The sequence below is a fragment of the Neomonachus schauinslandi genome, chromosome 4 (genome assembly GCF_002201575.2).
Source record: "Neomonachus schauinslandi chromosome 4, ASM220157v2, whole genome shotgun sequence".
NCBI lineage: Eukaryota > Metazoa > Chordata > Mammalia > Carnivora > Phocidae > Neomonachus > Neomonachus schauinslandi.
The window spans coordinates 16,887,671-16,907,850 of NC_058406.1; the positions used below are offsets into that span (position 1 = coordinate 16,887,671).

General features: G+C 49.8%; 1 protein-coding gene and 1 non-coding gene across 2 annotated transcripts in view; one reads left to right on the forward strand and one right to left on the reverse strand.

The window, feature by feature from the left end:
• Nucleotides 1–364: 364 nt before the first annotated feature.
• Nucleotides 365–468, forward strand: LOC123324694. Its single transcript, XR_006539968.1, has one exon. It is a non-coding gene; the product is annotated as a U6 spliceosomal RNA (small nuclear RNA).
• Nucleotides 469–5,920: 5,452 nt separating this feature from the next.
• Nucleotides 5,921–20,180, reverse strand: part of TCEA3 (transcription elongation factor A3) — a 37,885-nt gene continuing 23,625 nt past the window's right edge. The window contains exons 6-11 of the mRNA XM_021683540.1: nt 19,600–19,763; nt 19,380–19,436; nt 16,249–16,403; nt 10,527–10,673; nt 8,500–8,571; nt 5,921–6,030 (exon numbers count right to left, since the gene is read on the reverse strand). Coding sequence (XP_021539215.1) covers nt 6,022–6,030; nt 8,500–8,571; nt 10,527–10,673; nt 16,249–16,403; nt 19,380–19,436; nt 19,600–19,763 — 604 coding nt within the window. The 3' untranslated portion in view covers nt 5,921–6,021. The remainder of the gene's footprint in view (nt 6,031–8,499; nt 8,572–10,526; nt 10,674–16,248; nt 16,404–19,379; nt 19,437–19,599; nt 19,764–20,180) is intronic.

The following is a 20,180-nucleotide window of genomic DNA, read 5'->3' on the forward strand; positions in this document are numbered from 1 at the left end:
CCACATCAGGCTCCCTGCTCAGCAGGGAGTCTGCTTCTCCCTCTGACCCTCCTCCCTCTCATGCTCTCTGTCTCTCATTCTCTCTCTCGCAAATAAATAAAATCTTAAAAAAAAAAAATTAAAAAAATAAAAATAAAAAAAATAAATTTAATTAAATTTAAAAAGAGTATAATAATACAATTCGTAGAGACAGAAAGCAGAATAGTGCTTGCCTAGGGCTCGGGAAGGAGGGAATGGGGAATTGCTTAATAGGTACAGAGGTGCAGTTTTGTAAGATGAGTACGTTCTGGAGATTGGCTGCACAACGATGTGAATGTACTTAACACTACTGAACTATAAGTATACTTAAAAATGGTTAAGAGCGGTGCTCACTTTGGCAGCACATACGCTAAAGTTGGAACAATACAGAGATTAGCATGCCCCCTGCACAGGGATGACAGGCAAACCCGTGAAGCATTCCATTAAAAGAAAAAGTCAAAACAAAGGTTAAAATCATAAATTTTATGTTATGTATATGTTATCACAATTTAAAAAAGGGGTACCTGGGGGTGCCGGGGTGGCTCAGTCAGTTAAGTGTCTGACTCTTGATTTCAGCTCAGGTCATGATCTCAGGGTCATGGGATTGAGCCCTGTGTGGGGCTCCAAGCTCAGCCTGGAGTCTGCTTCAGATGTTCGCTCTCCTTCTGCTTCTGCCCCTCCCCCTCTGTGTGCACGTGCTCTCTCTCTCAAAGTAAATAATAAAATCTTTTTTTTTTTAAGATTTTATTTATTTATTTGAAAGAGAGAATGAGAGACAGAGAGCACGAGAGGAAAGCGGGTCAGAGGGAGAAGCAGACCCCCCGCTGAGCAGGGAGCCCGATGTGGGACTCAATCCCGGGACTCCAGGATCATGACCTGAGCCGAAGGCAGTCGCTTAACCAACTGAGCCAACCAGGCGCCCCTAAAATCTTTTTTTTTTTAAAGAGTGCACCTGGTTGGCTCAGTCGGTAAAGCATGCGACTCTTGATCCTGGGATTGTGAGTTTGAGCCCCATGATGGGTGTAGAGATTACTTAAAGATAAAATCTTTAAAAAACAAAACGAAAGAGTATAATAATAGTAACCCAGTTCATGGGGTCTGAGGGTTAGTGGGGACAATATAAAGTAAGCCCCTATACTCACAGTAATGACAATAGCTAACATTCACTAATCAAGTACTTTGTGTCAGGTATGATTGTAACGAATCCTCACAACCCTTTGAGCCAGGTGCTGTTATTGCCACCATTTTACAGATGAAAAAGAGAGGCGTGGAGAAGTTACATAATGTGCCCAAGATACCTGGCTAGTCAATGCTCAATAATTAATAGGTGTTATTGATACTGTGATACAAAGAAATCATCATCATCATGGTAGAATGCAGTGTAATTATTCAAGTGTCACAGCAGTGTGGGAGTTCTGAGAAACATCTCTTGCGGCCAGGGGATTGGAGAAGACTTCACAGAAGATGTGCATCTGGCGAGGGAGGCAGGGGGAGGGGTGAACTAGGTGAAGAGGATTAAGAGGTACAAACTTTAGGGGCGCCTGGGTGGCTCAGTTGGTTAAGCGACTGCCTTCGGCTCAGGTCATGATCCTGGAGTCCCGGGATCGAGTCCCGCATCGGGCTCCCGGCTCAGCGGGGAGTCTGCTTCTCCCTCTGACCCTCCCCCCTCTCCTGCTCTCTCTCTCTCATTTTCTCTCTCAAATAAATAAATAAAATCTTAAAAAAAAAAAAGGAAAAAAAAATAAATAAGTCACGGAGACGAAAAGTACAGCACAGGGAATATAGTCAATAATATCATTAATGTTGTATGGTGACAAATGGTGACTATAATCTCTGTGGTGAGCACTGGATCATGTATAAAATTGTCAAATCACTATGCCGCACACCTGAAACTAAGAATGTATGTCAACCGTACTTCAATTAAAAAAAAAAAAAGATACGCACCTGAGGAGAGCCTTGAAGAATGGGTAAGATTAGGACGGGGCGGTGGGAGGGATCAGAATAGGCAGCCACAGCTGGGAAGGCCCATCAGGTTTTCAAGGACAGGGCAAATACCTCCCATAGGCTGGAGCAAAGGGGCAGCAGAGGTGGAAGATAAGCCACCCAAGGCAGGAGAGGAGCTTGAAAGTCAAACCAAGGAGTTTGAGTTTTGTTTGCCAGCTGGAGGGAATCCAGTGGAGGAGACTGGGGGAACGATGCTCAGAGCCGTGCGGGGCAGATGCAGGTAAGGTAAGGATGCTCTGAGCTGGGAGGCCAGTAGAAGGTCTTTGCATCAGTGTAGGAACAAAGAAACCCTGAAAGAATGCTGCTAGTGGGCGCCTGGGTGGCTCAGTTGGTTAAGCGACTGCCTTCGGCTCAGGTCATGATCCTGGAGTCCCTGGATCGAGTCCCACATCGGGCTCCCTGCTCGGCAGGGAATCTGCTTCTCCCTCTGACCCTCCCCCCTCTCATGTGCTCTCTGTCTCTCTCATTCTCTCTGTCTCAAATAAATAAATAAAATCTTTAAAAAAAAAAAAAAGAATGCTGCTAGTGTTGGGGGAGAGCAGGGTTGGACAAGGGAGGGGCAATAGAATCAGTAACTGACAAAGAGAAGAGGGCAAGGGGAGGGTCAGAGATGGTTCTAGGTAGCGATCTTGCTGACAAATATAAAAGACAGAAGAGGGCACTTAAGAGAAGATGTGAGTTTAGTTTCAGATTAATTGTATGGAGAGGGCCAGCGTATTGAGAGGAGAAATCCAGAGAGACACTTGGTGACATGAGTCTTAAGCTCAAGGAATCTCAGGGCTAAAGACAGATTTGGTAGTCTGGATGAGCCTACTAGGAAAGATTTCTCACTCCATATAGTCTTTCAGGTTCCTGTAACCTTTAGAAAATATCTTCTAAGTTGGTCATAAGATCTTGAATGTACTTTGCTTTCAAGGTCTTTTGGCCATGACATTGCGGGTGAGAAGTCCTCTCCTTCATCCCAAGCATGGTCTTTGTTTCACCTTCCCTGACCTTGCCTTTTTCCTCCTGTAAGGGAGCAATCTCCCCTCCCCTGGGAAGCCTTCTTGGTGGCAGAAGTTCATGCTAACTCCCTTGCAGCTCGCCCCTCTTTGTCTTTGACATGAAGGAGGGGATGGGGTTAAATCATGAGTCCCAGCCAACAGGCTGTGTGCAAGGACTATGTGACGAGGGGCACAAAGTATGGGGGCAGGGCAGAGGCCAGCCCTGCAGGGCCTGTGGATCCTGCCAAACACAGTGGGGGGAAATGGAAGGCCTGAAATTTGGGGTGGTAGGGGGGGGCACTATAACATGATCAGATTTGCAATTTTGAAAAGCCTATTCTGGTCAGTGCAGGGGAGAGCATGAACTGGAACAGGTCCAGAGTGGACACAGGAAGACCAGTTGGGAGGATACTGATGTCTGCTGATGAACACAGTCTGAGGCCTATTCATGCTTTTCTGTGTCCTTTTGTGAAGTGGAAGTGTACTGTATAGATGTGTGGACTGGAGCCTACTTGTTCTTGTGCTGTTCAATCTGACTCATCTCCTTTGTAAACAGTAAGGTTATTGAGGGCGGAGATTCAGTGTTTGTACTTTTTCCTGTGTTGTAACTGCCCACGACACGAGGAGCACAATGGGTACTGAGACTGTGACTACTGAAAGTCACCCCACGGGGCCACCTGAAACAGCCCGAAGTAACATTTATCGACACAGTTATATTGATAATTGTTGCTTTTGGTTTCTAGACATTTGGATGGAAGATTTGATCATGCAAAGAAAAAGTTGGATATCTCAACCCTTACTACTCAAAGCATGGTCTGTGGACCAGCAGTATCAGAATCACCTGGGAGCTTGTAAGAAATGAAAAATCTCAAAAAATAGAAAATTAAAAATAAATAAATAAATAAAAGTTAACCAAAAAAAAAAAAAAGGCAGGGGACACCTGGGTGGTTCAGTCGGTTAAGTGTCCGGCTCTTGATTTCCGCTCAGGTCATGATCTCAGGGTCGTGAGATTGAGCCCCACTTGGGGGCTCAGGGCTGGATGTGGAGTCTGCTTGAGATGCTCTCTCTCCCTTTCCCGCTGCCCCTCCCCCCACCCTGCTTGCCTACCCCTTCCCCCTCCCCAAAAAAAAAAAAAAAAAAAAAAGTTAAAAAAAAAAAAAGAAAGAAAAACTCAGACTCCCCTCCCCCCAGCCCAGACCCGTTCAATCAGTATCTTCAGTTTAACATGATCCCCAGGGGATTCGGGCCCAGTTTAAGAAACACCTGGCTGTGTAAACAACACTGCTCCCCACTCCTGTGGGTAATATTTGTACCTCAGGTATGGCATTTATCACATCCTGTCCGGTGTGGAAGATTGCTTATGGTTTCTTTCCCTGCCAGGCCGGGCATTCCTGGAAGGCAGGGGCTGAGCATTGTGTTCGGCTCCGGAGCTTCCATAGCATCAGGCACAATGACAGGAAGCAGAAGACCAAGGTTTTGGTCCTGGTTCTGCCACTGACAAGCTCTGTGTGTTTTATCTTCTGAGAGAAGATTTTCCGTCCTTGGGGCGCCTGGGTGGCTCAGTCGTTGGGCGTCTGCCTTCGGCTCAGGTCATGATCCCGGGGTCCTGGGATCGAGCCCCTCATCCGGCTCCCTGCTCAGCGGGAAGCCTGCTTCTCCCTCTCCCACTCCCCCTGCTTGTGTTCCCTCTCTCGCTGTGTCTCTCTCTGTCAAATAAATAAATAAAATCTTAAAAAAAAACCAGATTTTCCGTCCTTCCAAAGGACCCACCCCAAATCTGACGTTGGCAAGGCTGAAGATGGTGGCAGATTTCTATGCACCGTTTCCTTCCTATCCACCGTTTCGTCTATAGGAGGAGGCACATGATGGGTGGAAGGAGGAAGGCAGTAATCAATTCCAGAGTGGATGAGGCCCGGGCATATAAGGAACGTGGGCGGAAGTTACTCCCAACAGCTGCCCTAAGACGGAACCAAGGCAGACAGAAACCAGCCGCCTCTGCACCATCACCCTGTGAAGTAGGCATTCGTGCCGCTCCTATATTTACAGGTAAGAAAGCGGCTCAGAGAGGTTCAGTGACTTGCCCAAGTTGCGAGGAGTTCAGAGACTCCTGTACTTAGGCCATTTTAGAAAACACAGAGTCCAGGAGGCTCAGCCTGGGGCTGTCAGGAAGGCTAGGGACAGTCAGAGACTAAGACCCAGGACATGCCCACCAGACCTGCTCACAAGGCTTTTCCAGAAGGTTCTAGATTTGCCTAAAGCTCCTATAAGCCTAAAAAGCAAGCCAATGTCATTGCAGGAGGAATGTGACAAGGCCCCTCGTGCCCTACAGACTTCCTCTGAAGCTCAGGCCACAGATGGAGCTGTGCTGAGCGGGTTCCGAGCCCCAGGATCTGCAGAACTTGGGCATTGCTGTACCCTTCACTCCGAAAACTTGAGCTCAAGACGATCTGTTCCCTGCCTAGAGGGACCAGGTCTGGAGTCCTTAAAGGCCCCTGAAGTCAGCTACGAACAGGGGATGGCAGAGAGTCTGGGAAGAGACCTTTCTATACGGCGTGGGAGTCCCATCTGCTGATGTCAAGCAGGGTACCAGCTGTTGCACACGTGACTCTGGGGTGGGGTGGGGTAAGCTTTGTGTCCGGCTGGTATTTTTCAATTCAGTAAAAGCTGAGAGGTTGGGATGTGAGGGAAGGGACTCAAAGCAAAGGACTGTCAGCCCACAATCCAATAAGACATTGACACCTCAGCCATGAGGCTCTGAAGTCTCTGAGCTTCTGCAAGAGGTTTGTCGACACAGACTCTGAGCATCATACCCCAATTAGGCTCCCCTGTTAGCGAATTAATTTTAATAACAGATTATTAGTTTGCAAAAGAATTCTCCCTCTGATCCCTAAGACCCCATTCAGAATTCAGCATTTTTCTTCATCTTAATTTTTATTTTTTCTCCAGCTACAATGGCTTAGTGCTTTCTCTTTGTTCTTCCTCACCTTGTTCACCAAAATCCTGGCTGGCGGTTCTATCAGCAGAACTACAAAACCAAAAAGGCAATACCATTTTAGAGCTCTCCCTGTGTCACCCAAGGGAGCCAGGGGCGGGGGAGACATGAAAAAGAAGGTAGTATCTGGAGCCATAGAAACCAGAGTCCAAATCCCAGCTCTGCCCTTATTGGCTGTGTGGCCTTGAATAAATCACTCAGCTGTAAAATGGGATCATAATTCTGGCAAGTACAAAAGGCTAGCAGGTAATAATAATAGGAAATTTGATGCTGGGCATGTGGTGGGCTTTTAATTCGTGGTCAAAAATATCACTGTGATTATTAGTCATCAGATGGCTAGACTTTAGGCCTCCCACATGGCAATGGGCACTACCTGAAAATGTTGTCAGAAGTCATGTAGCTGCCATCTCTAGTGGGCCCTGTCGCTCCAACTAATAGGAATGAAGGAAGAGGAGCTGGATTTGGAGCATGCAGAATGTCCTCTTCCCAACAGTTATAATTACAAGAGCTACCATTTATTGAGCACTTACTCTGGGCTAAGCAATAGTACATCCTCATGATCACCCTATGAGGTAGGCACTATATATTTATCACTCCCATTTTCACAGGTAAAAAGCAATTCAGACAGGTTTAGTGACTTGCCCAAACTCCCATAATACTGGTAGGTAACAAACTCAGAATAATAAGAATGGTGGTTTCTATGTGCCAGCCCATAAGTGCTCAGGGCTTTTTTTTTTGTTATGGTTGTACAGGTTGTGCACTGCACAAGAGAGCCTGGCCCCAGGGCAAGTTGGGGCTGAAACTTAGCTCCTGCCCTGTTTGCCTAGCTCTGTACCCTGGTGCAAGGCTATGACTACTTGGAGGCAGGGAGACCTTTTTTCGATTTGACAAAGATACCATATGAGCTATCAGCTGTTAATAACAAAGCCGTTAGGGCGCCTGGGTGGCTCAGTTGGTTAAGCGACTGCCTTCGGCTCAGGTCATGATCCTGGAGTCCCGGGACCGAGTCCCGCATCGGGCTCCCTGCTCAGCGGGGAGTCTGCTTCTCCCTCTGACCCTCCTCCCTCTCATGCTCTCTGTCTCTCATTCTCTCTCTCAAATAAATAAATAAAAAATCTTTAAAAAAAAAATAACAAAGCCGTTAATGCTTTGTTTATATTACCTTCTCTAATTCCTCAAAACAGCTCTGTAGACTAGATATTAAGACTCCCTTTTTATAGATGAGGAATTCAGGCCTGGAGAGTTCAGGTCACTTAGCAAAGTCACTTTGTAAGTGATAAAGGTAGAATCTGAACCTGATGCCAAAGCCCACGCTCTAAACCACTAGGCCACTAAGCTGGCCCCATCCCTAAGTGCTCAATAGGTGAATAAATGAAAAATACACAATCATCTGACTTTTACCTTAAAAAATATGGCAGTTCTAATGAGGCCCCAGGGCTATCAAGGCCCTTAGTAAGGCTGCAGAAAACTCAATGGATCAGGAATTTGGAGTATTGTCTTTCAGTGCTCCAAACTACATGGCTTTATGTTTGCTAAATATTTTTCAGTAGCTCAATTTCCTCACCTGAAAGTGAGAGTAATATTGTAAGGAACATTTCTCATAATTGTTTGCAAAGTGTGTATGCGTATGTAATAATCTTCACATCAGCCATGGGAGAAAGGCATTATCATCACCCTTTTGCTCAGGGAGGTGAGTGACATGCTCAGGGCCACACAACGAGGAGGGCAGAGTGGGACCTACAACCAGGGCTCCTGACTCCCAGCCAGTCTTGGGCTCCTTGCTAAGTACCTCAGAACTTTTGGAGCACCTGCCGGCTGCCTGGTGGCCCACACATCACCCAGTGCCCGTGCAAGTCAGACGGTAATGGAAACTGACATTAGTCACACGATCACACTGAGTTTTTTCAGAAGAAGACGTGGCAGGAAAGAGCACTCTGGGAGGAGTCTTTGCTTGGCTCCCATGCCTGAAAACAAAACCTCTGTCTTTGCAGGGGCTGGGACAGCCCAGATTACAGTCTTGGGTAATGTAGGGCTCTTCCAGAGCTGCTTTACGAAGGGAGGATGACTTGGGAGCTATTTGGTGGCAATGCCCCCTGACAGGGCTCAGCCTTCCTGTCATCCCTGGCTCTGGCAGGGTTCAAAGGCAGTCCCATCTGTGAAAGCACTTTGCAAAGAGGTGCGGTCCAAAGGCAGAGTGCTGTTGTTTTCCCTCCCTTCTGTGGATCTCAGGAGGCTGACTGCATCTGTGCTCAAATGACAGACTTGCCCATCCTGTGATAAAATGTGGACTGTTCCTCCCACCCGCACTGGGTGCCTTCCAGAACAAAAACATGCACATGCGCCCTCTCCCCCTCTCCCCAACTGCCTGCCTCTATCTCTAGCTCTGCAGACCCACTCTGCACAGGCTGGTCAGCCCCCCTTCTTGGCTGTGGGTATAGTACTCCTTCTGTGGGGCAGCGGCTGTGGATGACAGGGGAGGGAGAAAGTTACGGACATACAGACCTTCCAGCGATTGCCACATTCATTGCATAAGACAAAGGTAGTCATGGGCTCATCAGCACTGCGTGTCTGCACCTGAGAGAGAGAGAGAGAGAGCGAGGGCTGGACCACTCAGGAATTCACCCCCATGCTCTAAGACCTGCCATAGCTCCCACTGTCTGTAGCAGTAGGTCCAAATCCCAGAGCTTGGCACTGCTATTCCCGACCCATTTCGGCAACTCCCTCATCACTGAGAACTCCAGAGCGTACACCTCTTCTCTCTCAGGCCCATCAGCTCACCTCCAGTGCCTCACTGGCTCAACCAGTCCTCTGCACTTTCACTTTTGTTCTTCATCCTTCTGAACTGATTGCTCTTCTCTTGCCTCAAGGCTCATCTCCTACAGGAATTATTTCCTGACTCACCTCTGAACACACCCTATCCACTGAGCCTCACTGGTCAGAACTTCAGGGAGCTGGAAGCGCCCTTAAAGATCTTCTAGTTTGCTCCTTTATCTATCTATCATCTATCTATCTATCCATCCATCCATCCATCCATCCATCCACCATCTATCTATCCATCCATCATCTATCAATCTATCATCTATCTATCTATCTATCTATCATCTGTCCATCCAAGTGGGCTCCACGCCCAGCTCCCAATGCGGAGCTCAAACTCACAACCCTGAGATCAAGACCTGAGACGAGATCAAGAGTTGGACACTTCACCAACTGAGTCCAGGTGCCCCTCCCCCTCATTCCTTATGTTAGAGGTGCAAGACTTGAGGCCAAGAGAGAAAAAGCAAGTTGACGATCAGTGGACCCCTGGGACTCTTTAATGTCTTGTTTCCTAGTTTCTCACGCCCTTGACCAAACCAGGCAGATGGCAGGAATTGGACTTCCTGTGGCAAATCCCTTCCATTTGCAGATTTAACAATTACTGTTCTGATTTTCTACAGCCAACCCTGGATGAGCATGATGTGTTACTTTGCTGACACTCAGCTCTGACTGTGATGTCACCTGGGAGTCTGGGGGGGCGGGCGGTGGGTAGTCGCAGGGCTCCTGAGTGAGCCCAACGGTGGGCCAAGAGGGCACAGCTCAGCCCAGCCTCCTTACTGCAGAGTGGTAACACGGGAGGGACAATAACACTGGGGTTTCTCTGTGCAGAGAAAACTCGGCTAATGGGCGGTTTACTTCTGGTGGGACGCAATGCACAGGAAACACATCACTCCACATGGAAATGTGCTTGGAAGAAAGCAGGAGGCTTGCACAAACATCCCTGAATTCCTGAATGGGAATCTTTGAGAGACTCCTCCAGAACAGCAAGGCTGGCTATATTTTTGCTGCAACCACAGATTCCCACGAGCAAGGTGCTCTTGACAAATCTTGCTTGCCCAGCAGATGGAAGAATGAATAGAGTTCTAGAATGGCCAGGTACAAATTAGAATCCAAGAAGAGTGGTGCCCCAAGAACATAATATGTACAACCCAGAAACAGAAGGCAGTTCTTGGGTTTTAAGTCTTTCAGAGGAGGGGGCTCCACAGCCTTTTGTGACCCGCCCCCCCATGCCAGGACAGTGGTCTGGCCACGTTGGCTGTATTACAGGCAGGCAGAAAAGTCTAGATCAGGGTTTGTTACTATCTCTGCCATTTATGACTGTCTTGGCCATCTTGGACAAAGCTGCGAAGCTTGACTCTTGCCTGGGCCTCAGTTTCCCTAAGTATGAAACAAGGGAGCTAAGTTTTCTATTGCTAAGTTTCTTTCCAACCATCTGTGACTCTACAGATGTCCATGCCTGGTGAGTCTGGTTCCTCCTATTCTTGCTTCAGGGCAGGCCAGAGCATGCTGGCCATGCCTCACAGACCCCAATCTGGGTGATTCTACATGCAGGAGAACATTTTCTAGAAGCCACAGGTGTAGCATGATGGTGGACCAAGACTTGGCCTTCTCTCTGCAGCCCGGAGTTTTAGTCCTTTCTCCCGATCCCCCCCACCCCTGGCTCCTCCCTAAGCTGCCTCTCCACCTCCACGCCCCCATAGCCCCCTCTCCCACACCTGGTTATAGGTACAGTTCTTCTTCTTGCATTTGCTGCACTGGAAAAGGTCAGTGGTGGTGCCGCCTGTCTTGGCCATCTGGTGCTCACGGATTGCCTCCTGGGTCATGGCGTTCCTCAGTTCCCTCAGCTCATCGCTGGCCATTTCCTGGAGAGAAAGGAGTCTGCCCTTCAGGGCGAGAGAGTCCCAGGGGCCCTGCCCCCGACCTGGTTTCTAGACAGCCTGAACAGAGGAGAGGGGAACATGCTGGGCTGAGGGCCAGGGGCTGGAGGGACACCTGGACTCCTGGCCTTGCCCCAGCTTGGAAAATGCTAGACCCAAAGAGTCCCCATCCCGCTTTGGGTGGAAGGACAAACCTGCAGGCTCTGACTGGGCCAAGAGCAGAAGCGCGTGTGTGGGAGAGCAGAAGGCCAACAGCTTCCGCCCCAGGGGCAATAGCTTGTGTACATTTCCTCAGATCTGGTGCTCACCCTGCCTGCCAGGACCTTGGGTACCTGCCTGAACCTCCTGCTTGAGCTGCCTGGACGGTGACCCCCTGATCTGCGCTGTTCCCCTTATCTTTCCGGTCTGGACTTGACCCAGTGCCTATCCAAACTTTGACCACTGCCTAGTTCATTCTGCCTGCTGGGAACCTTGACTTGCTGTGGCTACCCTGACCCACGCGGGACCTGAAGCTCCTGGGTTCACACAGCTAACTGCTCCCCTGCATCACAGAACATCTTTTTTTTTAAGCTCCTATAGAACAGGGGCGCCTGGGTGGCTCAGTCGTTAAGCGTCTGCCTTCGGCTCAGGTCATGATCTCAGGGTCCTGGGATCGAGCCCCGCGTCGGGCTCCCTGCTCGGCGGGAGGCCTGCTTCCCCCTCTCCCACTCCCCCTGCTGTGTTCTCTCTCTCGCTGTGTCTCTGTCAAATAAATAAAATCTTTAAAAAAAAAAAAGCTCCCATAGAACAGAGTCCCCCCGCTCCTGTCAGCCACTGCAGGCACTCAGTGTTCGCATTACCCAGGTCCTACCTTTATCCATCTCCCTGCTGACTCCCCTTTAAACCTCTGACAGAGGACAGCAGAGGAGGGGACACTCAAACTGGAGAGAGCTCTAGGTAAGGTTGGTTTAGGGGAGGAGGGATGGCCGGAGCTAATGTTAAAAGGAGAACCTGGCGCCGGCTGAACATTTCCATTGTTGCTATCTATCCCGACTCTTTAAACCACGGAAAACAGAGTTGGCAAAAAGGTCAGGTGATTGTAATGTGCTGACCGCTGCATTATCACCACCTGGGCTTCCTGATGAAATGCAGAGTCCTCTGAATCCAAAATCCTAAGAGGGGCAGGCCCGGGAATCTTACTAGTGCCCTGAAGTTATTCTGGTGTATGCCAATATGTAAGCCCAGCCCTATTAAGTTCAAGGACTAGGTCCTAACCATGGGCAGGAGTATACAGAAAAACAAGTCAACCTGGGGCCAAATAAGCAAAAAGCAGCTAATTTTAATTTGGGGGGAAATCCAGAGCATAATGCATTCATTCAAAATGTATCGGATGTCAATTTACTGAATGCCTTTAACTGCATTTGTGTGCTGGTGATGGGCCTTGGCCTGACTGGGGCGTGATTTCCATAGTGTAAATGCTCCTCCCATGGCCAATTTCAAGCTACTAATGTAGTGTAACTGAGTGCAGAGCTGGGAATAGCTACACAGGATCACCTCTCTCCAGCTGGTAGGTGCTGACCGAGGACTGCTGCTTCTGAGCCCTAAGGATTCGGATATAAAGATTTGCTTCCTGTCCCCAGGTAATGCTAATCTGTACAGTAGCCAGGTATTTAGACAGGATTGCGAGATAGCATAGGAGGTACTTAATGCGGAGGTACACGAAGTACAGGGGGAGGCCCAGCGTAGGATGGCTAACTGCTTCGGGGCAGGGGAGGCTGTTGAAGAAGCGGACACCTTGGGCGCCTGGGTGGCTCAGTCGGTTGAGCGACTGCCTTCGGCTCAGGTCATGATCCTGGAGTCCCGAGATCGAGTCCCGCATCGGGCTCCCTGCTCGGCCGGGAGTCTGCTTCTCCCTCTGACCCTCCTCTCTCTCGTGCTCTCTGTCTCTCATTCTCTCTCGCAAATAAATAAATAAAATCTTTAAAAAAAAAAAAAAAAAGAAGCGGACACCTTAACCAGTCTCGAAAGATAAGCAGGAGTTCCCAAGGGAGACAGCAGTTCTAGAGAAAGAGAATAGTAGACACAAAAGATCAGACAAGAATAACACGTTTGGGGAAGGGTGTTTGGGGATGTGTTCAAGCTGGGAGATGTGGCAGGGGGGTCAGATTGTGGAAAGGGGGTCTTGTGTGCCAGCTAAGAAACAGAGAACAGAAAGAACACCCACTCACCAATCCATTTACCTGTCTCTGCCCTGCCTCATCGAGGAGGTAGCGTCAAAGACAGGTGGAGTAAATACAGTGCTGTAGTATAGTATAGCTCTCTAATAAGGTGGGGCATGAGGCTGGGGATAGAGCGCGAGAGGACACTGGTCCTCGTGTGTACACATCTCTGGACGAGGAACCCCGAAGGTGAACCCCGTGAGTATGCGCTGCACACCTATGTCGTGCCAGTTACCGGTCTCAGTGCTGGGCGAGCAGCGCACAGACAAAACCCCCCTCCTCACGGGGCTGACGGTAGAGCCACTCAACAGCTCTAAAGAACGTCTCAGAATCAACTCCATTCTGGGGTACGTCTGGGTAGAGAGGAGAAGAGGGAAGACTGAGGCAGACACGGGATGCGGAGAGGGACACGCACGGCCACAGGCATCTGCTCTCCCAGGCTCTCCCTGTCCCCTGAGCCAGGGCACAGCAGGCCGCCCAAACCCAAGCTGTTCTTTTTCTTATTGGGGCAAAAATGGTCTTCTATTTCTTATAGAAACTTCCTGCCTGGGGCCAAAGAGGTCCCCCAGGTGAAGGTCTCCACTGCATTCGGTGCCTGGGCTGCTGGCAGAGGGTAGGGTCCTTGGCGCCTGGCCCCATGGAGGGCCTGCTAAGTTCTCGGCTTGCCCCTCTTGGTCTGGTCAGCCTCTTCATGGGTATGGGTTGACCACCTGATTCTCTTGCTCTATTCTAGTGAACCGTCCTTGGGTGGGGCCAGACCATCCACACATCTGGCTTTGGCCAGTTACTTTGCTGGGATGTCTCGGGCCTGTCTTTGTCTTGATCCAAACACTCAGCTCCATTCTGATCTCTAGCTTATGGGGACTTGCTGGGTTTGGCTCAAACCTGTGTCTGTACCTTGCTCTTGGTTCTCCTGGGCCTGGTCTTCCCATGCCTCGGATTGCCTGGAAGAGTCTCCTGGTAGCATTCCTACAATGCACATGCATAGAGGTAGAGGGACCCCAGAGCCATGGAGTGAGGGACAGGGACGAGGAAACACAAGGCCAGGTTCCATAAAAGTCACAGCTCCTTGCAAGGAAAGAGAAGATGCTGTAAAGCCAAGTTGCAATTTGTAATTCTGGGCATATGTTGCTATTTGCCTAAGAAGATCAGATTTTTTTTTTTTAAGATTTTATTTATTCATTTGAGAGAGAGCACATGTGTGCCAGAGAGACAAGCTGGGGGAAGGGCAGAGGGAGAGGGAGAAGCAGGCTCCCCACCGAGCAGGGAGCCCGACGCGGGGCTCGATCCCAGGACCCTGAGATCACAACCTGAGCCGAAGGCAGATGCTCAACCAACTGAGCCACCCAGGTGCCCAAGATCAGATACTTTGAATTAAGCAGAAAGAGAACTCTGGTTCCCCTGGGCCAAGTTCCCCATTTTTATGCTAAAGCCAGGGCTCACTCTTGTTTTGGGTATTTGAGGAAAGCAATGAAGAGAAGAAATGTATATTCCCCCGCTACATCCCCCCCAACATATACTAAATACCAAGTACACTCCACACACCACACACATCACACGTCATACATACCCACCACACATACCGCAAACACACACAGGCACACCTTGCCAACAGTTTCAGAGGGTTCCTAGACGTCCTGAGGCACAGCCAGACTCCAGGATCCCAATGCACTTCCCCTCCCCTTTGTCTGGGCCACTTTGGTTTAGTGGTGCTTTCACGGAATCCCCTCGATCAGCCCTCGATCAGTACACCCCAGTATGAGGGCCACTCATACCTGAGGGTGTACAAAAGGTGTTTCCAAGATGTGGGCTCTGAAATAAACCGATCTGGGTTCAAATTTTTATCTGTCACTTACTAGCTGTGCGTGGCTTCAGTTTTTCTCATCCATAAAATGGGGATAATTATTTCCTCTTTCACAGCATGGTGCTCGGGGTTACATGAAATGGTCAGTGACTGAGCCTATCATGTATGAATTCTGGGGAGGGCTTTACATATATTAACCTAAACACTCACATATATTAACTCATTCAATCCTTCATGAGATAGCTATTATTATTATTTCTTATTTTTATTTTTAAGGCATGGGGCGTGGAGCCCAACTCAGGGCTTGAACTCACAACCCTTAGATCAAGACCAGAGCCAAGGCCAAGAGTCAGACGCTTAACCCACTGAGCCACCCAGACGCCCCATGTTAGTTATTATTATTCTTCCTGTTTTACAGATGAGAAAACTGAGGCACAGAGAGGTTAAGTAGCTTGTCTAAGAGCACACAGCTAAGTAAGAGAGGCAGAATTCAAACCCATGCAGTTCTGAAGCTTGTAACCACTGCCCATACTTCCTTGGACAGGCTGCTCCCTTTTCCTTCCCTTCTTGACCCCTTCAAGCTGGGTCAATCCTTCCCTGCTCTAAGTTCCCATGGTGGCTCGATTGTGGCACTTACCTCCTCTGTATTGTACAAAGTTGAAAATATGTCTGTCTCCCCACCTTGGACTGTGTTCCATAGAGACAGGGTCTGCTAATCTGGCTTGGGCCCAGGACTGAACGAGGCAGAAGAGGGAGGTAGACGACCAAGCAGTAAAGAGTGGGTGCTCTGGAGCCAGACAGCTTGCCTTCTGGCTTCGATATTTTCTTTTTCTTTTTCTTTTAAAGATTTATTTATTTGTTTGTTTATTTATTTATTGCCATTTTCTTTTTCTTTTAAAGATTTATTTATTTTATTTATTTATTTAAGATTTTATTTATTTGACAGAGAGAGAGAGACAGCGAGAGAGGGAACACAAGCAGGGAGAGTGGGAGAGGGAGAAGCAGGCTTCCAGCAGAGCAGGGAGCCTGATGCGGGGCTTGATCCCAGGACCCTGAGATCATGACCTGAGCTGAAGGCAGTCGCTTACCGACTGAGCCACCCAGGTGCCCCTATTTTTTTTTTTTAAGTAATCTCTACACCCAACGTGGGGCTTGCACTCACAAGAGCCCCTGAGATCAAGAGTCGCACGTTCCACCGACTGAGCCAACCGCGCCCCTGGTTTTGACATCTTCTAGCTGTGTGTATAGGCAAATCACTTAACTCCTCCGAGCCTCAGTATCCTCATCTGTAAAATGGGGATACTAAACATTTCTACCTCAGATGCTGTGAAGATATAATTGGCCAATGAGCCTAAGGCACTTAGCACCATGCTTAATTCATAGCAGCTGTGTTCACTATCCTGATGGTCCAGAGGCCTGGAGGGATGGGGAGTCTGAGAGGGTCTGGCTGAAAAAGACCCCAGGTCATCTCCCCTGAGTCACAAGGCACAGACACGGGCAAAGCCAGAGGGCCCTGGCCTCCCACCCCACCACGCAGCGGTCCCAGCCCCGCTCTCACCTCTGCCGTCATCCTGGCAATGAGCCCAGCAGAAATGGCCCCGCTGAGCACATTCCTCCTCAGGCTGGGGTTCCTGGGGTCCTTGAGGTTGCTGATTCGGCTGCGCACCCGGTTCCGGTACTTCATGTCCGTGCTCTTGAGCTCCTGGTAGATATGTGACCAGTTATGTCAAGGACCAGCGAGCCACTCGTGGAGGGGCACAGAAAGATGGGGAGCCACTCCCTGAAGTCCAAGGAGCCCCAGAACCATCTGTTCCTCTCCTCGGACTTGTACAGGGATTGGGCACCTACATGGCCTCTGACCTCCGAAGTGGGGATCTCACGCGGGCATTTGGGGTCAACAACGCATCAGGGACAGCACGCACTGTGGTGTCTGGGCCCCCAGGGATGGGCATCCTGGGTTTGTCTGAGCCTTTTGTGTGACTCAGGTGAGTCACATGACTTCTTTGTGCCTCAGTTTCCTTATTTATAAAATATAGGGCTGTTACGAGGATTTAGCAAGCTACACTGCATGATGCACTAGGCTGCTGTCTGGGATATCAAGTGCTCAACATTTAGGGGCTAAGATGAGGACAGTGATGAAGATAACCCCCAGTTTTGAAGGGCCTCTGGAAGGTAGGAGTCCAGCTATCAGAGGAAAACAGAAGATGAGGAGCCTCATGTTGAAGGCTCAGAGAGGTATTGCAATAAAGACCTCATTTTGTTCAATTGTGTTCCCAACATATTCGAGCATAGAACCACCTCCCCCCGCCCCTGCCCCTTTTTTCCCTAGAAATACCTATTACCATGCCATGGAACCCACTTTGGGAATTGCTGGTCAGAGTTACTTCTCTCATGAATAGATAAGGAAGCTAAGGCTTAGAAAGGATGCGGGGCCCTTGCTCAAGGTCACAGGGCAAATTCCTGGCAGGGACAGGGCAGGAAGCCAGACGCCCCTCCTGACGGTAATGCTCTCTCCACTCACACAGCAGGAAGTCGCCCCTGACCACCGACCACAGCCAGATCTCTGTCCAGACAGGTCGCCCACCCCCTCCTCCCTTCCCCACCCTCTGGAGGGGACTCAGGACATGGAATCCAAAGGCCAGGGCACACAGCCGAGGTGTCTTGGTCTCCTGCGCCAAGCAGGATCAGGAAGACAAACCCCTTGCTGGGAAGAGCCGTATCCGACAAAGGCTGTGGGGGATCTGGACACGTGGAAACAGCTGACTTGCCAAAAGTGGTGGGAGCAAGGTGGTGTTATTTATTTTTTTCTGCGATTGCTGTTTTGATGTTGTTTATACAATAACAATGTGAAAAGCAAGAATGTGCCATCATGCATTTAAAAGCCAAAAGACTGGTTTAAATATCTGTGTTTGGGATTCCTGGAGGCGTGTATCTGTTTCACAGACACTATCATCAGCCCCTTCCTGACGGTCTCCGTCGGACCTGAAGGCAGGACAAGGTGGAGCACGGGCCCGGGGGCCACCGACCCCTTCGGACAAGCGCAGCTCCCCCGGCTGCCATGTTACTGTGAGGTCACCCCAAACAGGACAGATCTTTTGGGGACCCAGAGCATTCAAGCCCCCCGGAACTTATCCTCCCCCTTATCTCCCACCTTCTAAGAACAAAGAGGTAAAGGGCTTGATGCAGCTCTGATTTCCTGTCCTTCAGAAGAGGGAGGAAGGGAAGGAGGAAAGGCCAGGAGTGGAACGAGGTACCAGATCACCGGGCCTTTGTTTCCAACTGGGCTTGAAGGTCAAAGGGACCTGTTTGGAGGGACAACTGCTCGGAGAGAATAAAGATGAAGCTCAGAGTTTTGCTCTGTGTTCCTGAATCATTGGGATTGATGAAAATGTACTTGGTGAGGTGTTCGATAGCCCGAGATACGCTAGTTAATAATTAAATGACGGAGGCGCCTGGGTGGCTCAGTCGTTAAGCGTCTGCCTTCGGCTCGGGTCATGATCCCAGGGTCCTGGGATTGAGCCCCACATTGGGCTCTCTGCTCAGCAGGGAGCCTGCTTCTCCCTCTCCCTCTGCCCCTGCTTGAGTTCCCTCTCTCGCTGTGTCTCTGTCTGTCAGATAAATAAATAAAATCTTAAAAAAATAATAATAATTAAATGACGGTGGAGGGGAAGTCCCAGGAAGTATGTGGGAGGCTATCCAGGCAGGCCTCCCACAGGAGGTGGCAGCAGGGGAGCAGGTCAGACCAGACGGACCAGGACCCTCCGCAACAGACCCGACTGAGCTCCCTAGGTAGCCCAGGAGGCTTAAAAGGGCCACTCACACCTCATTGTGACACTCAGAACCCCTCTCCCCTGGGGATTCTGTCCCCCTCCCTTGACACCTCTTTGATATGCTGTGGGGGCACAGCAGAGAGGGAGTTTCCTCCCCCAAACAACAATCTTTCGGTGCACTGGGCCCACGTGACTTGGGTGGTCCCCTCTGTCTACACAGCCCCCTTTCAAAGGGCGGGAGGATGGGTCACACGGAAAGAACTCAGGACATGGAATCCAAAGGCCAAGGTTTTCAGTCGAGCTGTGACACCCAGTAGTACCTGAGCCTCAGTTTCCTGATCTATAAAATGGAAGCAACAGCCCCTGCCTCATAGAGATTGTGAGAACTGACGGAGCAGGAAGCTATGCAGCAGGGAATCAGTCTTCAGGGGACAGAAGAGGGGAGAAGGCTGAGCACGAGGAACGCTGTCCTCCCTGTCTATTCTAACACTTGGCATCGCAACCCAGCCACGTGTCGACATGGACTGCCTAGCATGGTGGTTGAGCTCTCAGGTTTTAGAGTCACACTTTCTGGGTTCAAATCCCAACTCGACTACTCCTATTAGCTGTATGAGCTTTGGCGGGTGACTTAACCTCTCTGAGCCTGTTTACCTTCCTCATAAAATGAGATTAGTCAGGGAACCTACCTTGTGGGATTGTTTTCAACCTTGAACGAGGTACTGCTCATAAACAGCAAGAGGCTGGCAGGTGCAAGACTTAATAAATGTTAGCTAGAATTAAGAACTCTGGTTCAGAGGCAGAACAGGGGCTGTCCCCAGAGCCCTTCCCCTCCCCCTCACTGTCCCAGGTCCCTTGCACTTGGGAGATCCTGCCGCTGGACAGTCCAGGCACCCACAGCCCTGGCACAGCTCAAGGATATGATCTTCAATTTCCGACGCCATCTTGTCACAGTTGACTCCATAGTCCTTGTAATCGTCTATAAGAGATTCGGGAAATACAGGCATCAGCCAGCCATGACCTTGGCAGTGGAGCCTGCCCGTACCGGGCACTGGAGCGTCCTGTGCCACTCCTGAGAAGGACCACATCTCATCGGCCTTCGGGAAGCCCTTCCCCCCGCCCCCCAGCCCAGGCCCTCTCACCTTCGGCCTTCAAGGCTGCTGAGAGCATCTCCACACACTTGTCCCGCACAGAGTCCCCTGTGAGATAGCAGGGTGCCAGGAGGCAGACAGCAGGGGCAAAGGTGGGGGTCAAGGGGCTGCTGGGTGTTTTGGGGGTCTCTGCTCTTGATTTGCTGCTGTTTGATCTGAGGATGACAAACAGTAATAGACATTTTGACATTAAGCGAATAAAGCCTTCACTGAGCACCATTCTGGATGTTTTCATGGGTGATCTCCCTCAATCCTCATGACAACACTATGAGGTAGGTGCTATTTTTAGGTGCTTGACATGGATCATCTCATTTAATCCTCATGACAACCCCACGAGGCTGTTGCTATTCTTTTTTTTTTTTTTTTTAAGATTTTATTTATTTATTTATTTGACAGAGAGAATAGCGAGAGCAGGAACACAAGCAGGGGGAGTGGGAGAGGGAGAAGCAGGCTTCCCACGGAGCAGGGAGCCCGATGTGGGACTCGATCCCAGGACCCTGGGATCATGACCTGAGCCAAAGGCAGACGCTTAACGACTGAGCCACCCAGGTGCCTGGCTGTTGCTATTCTTA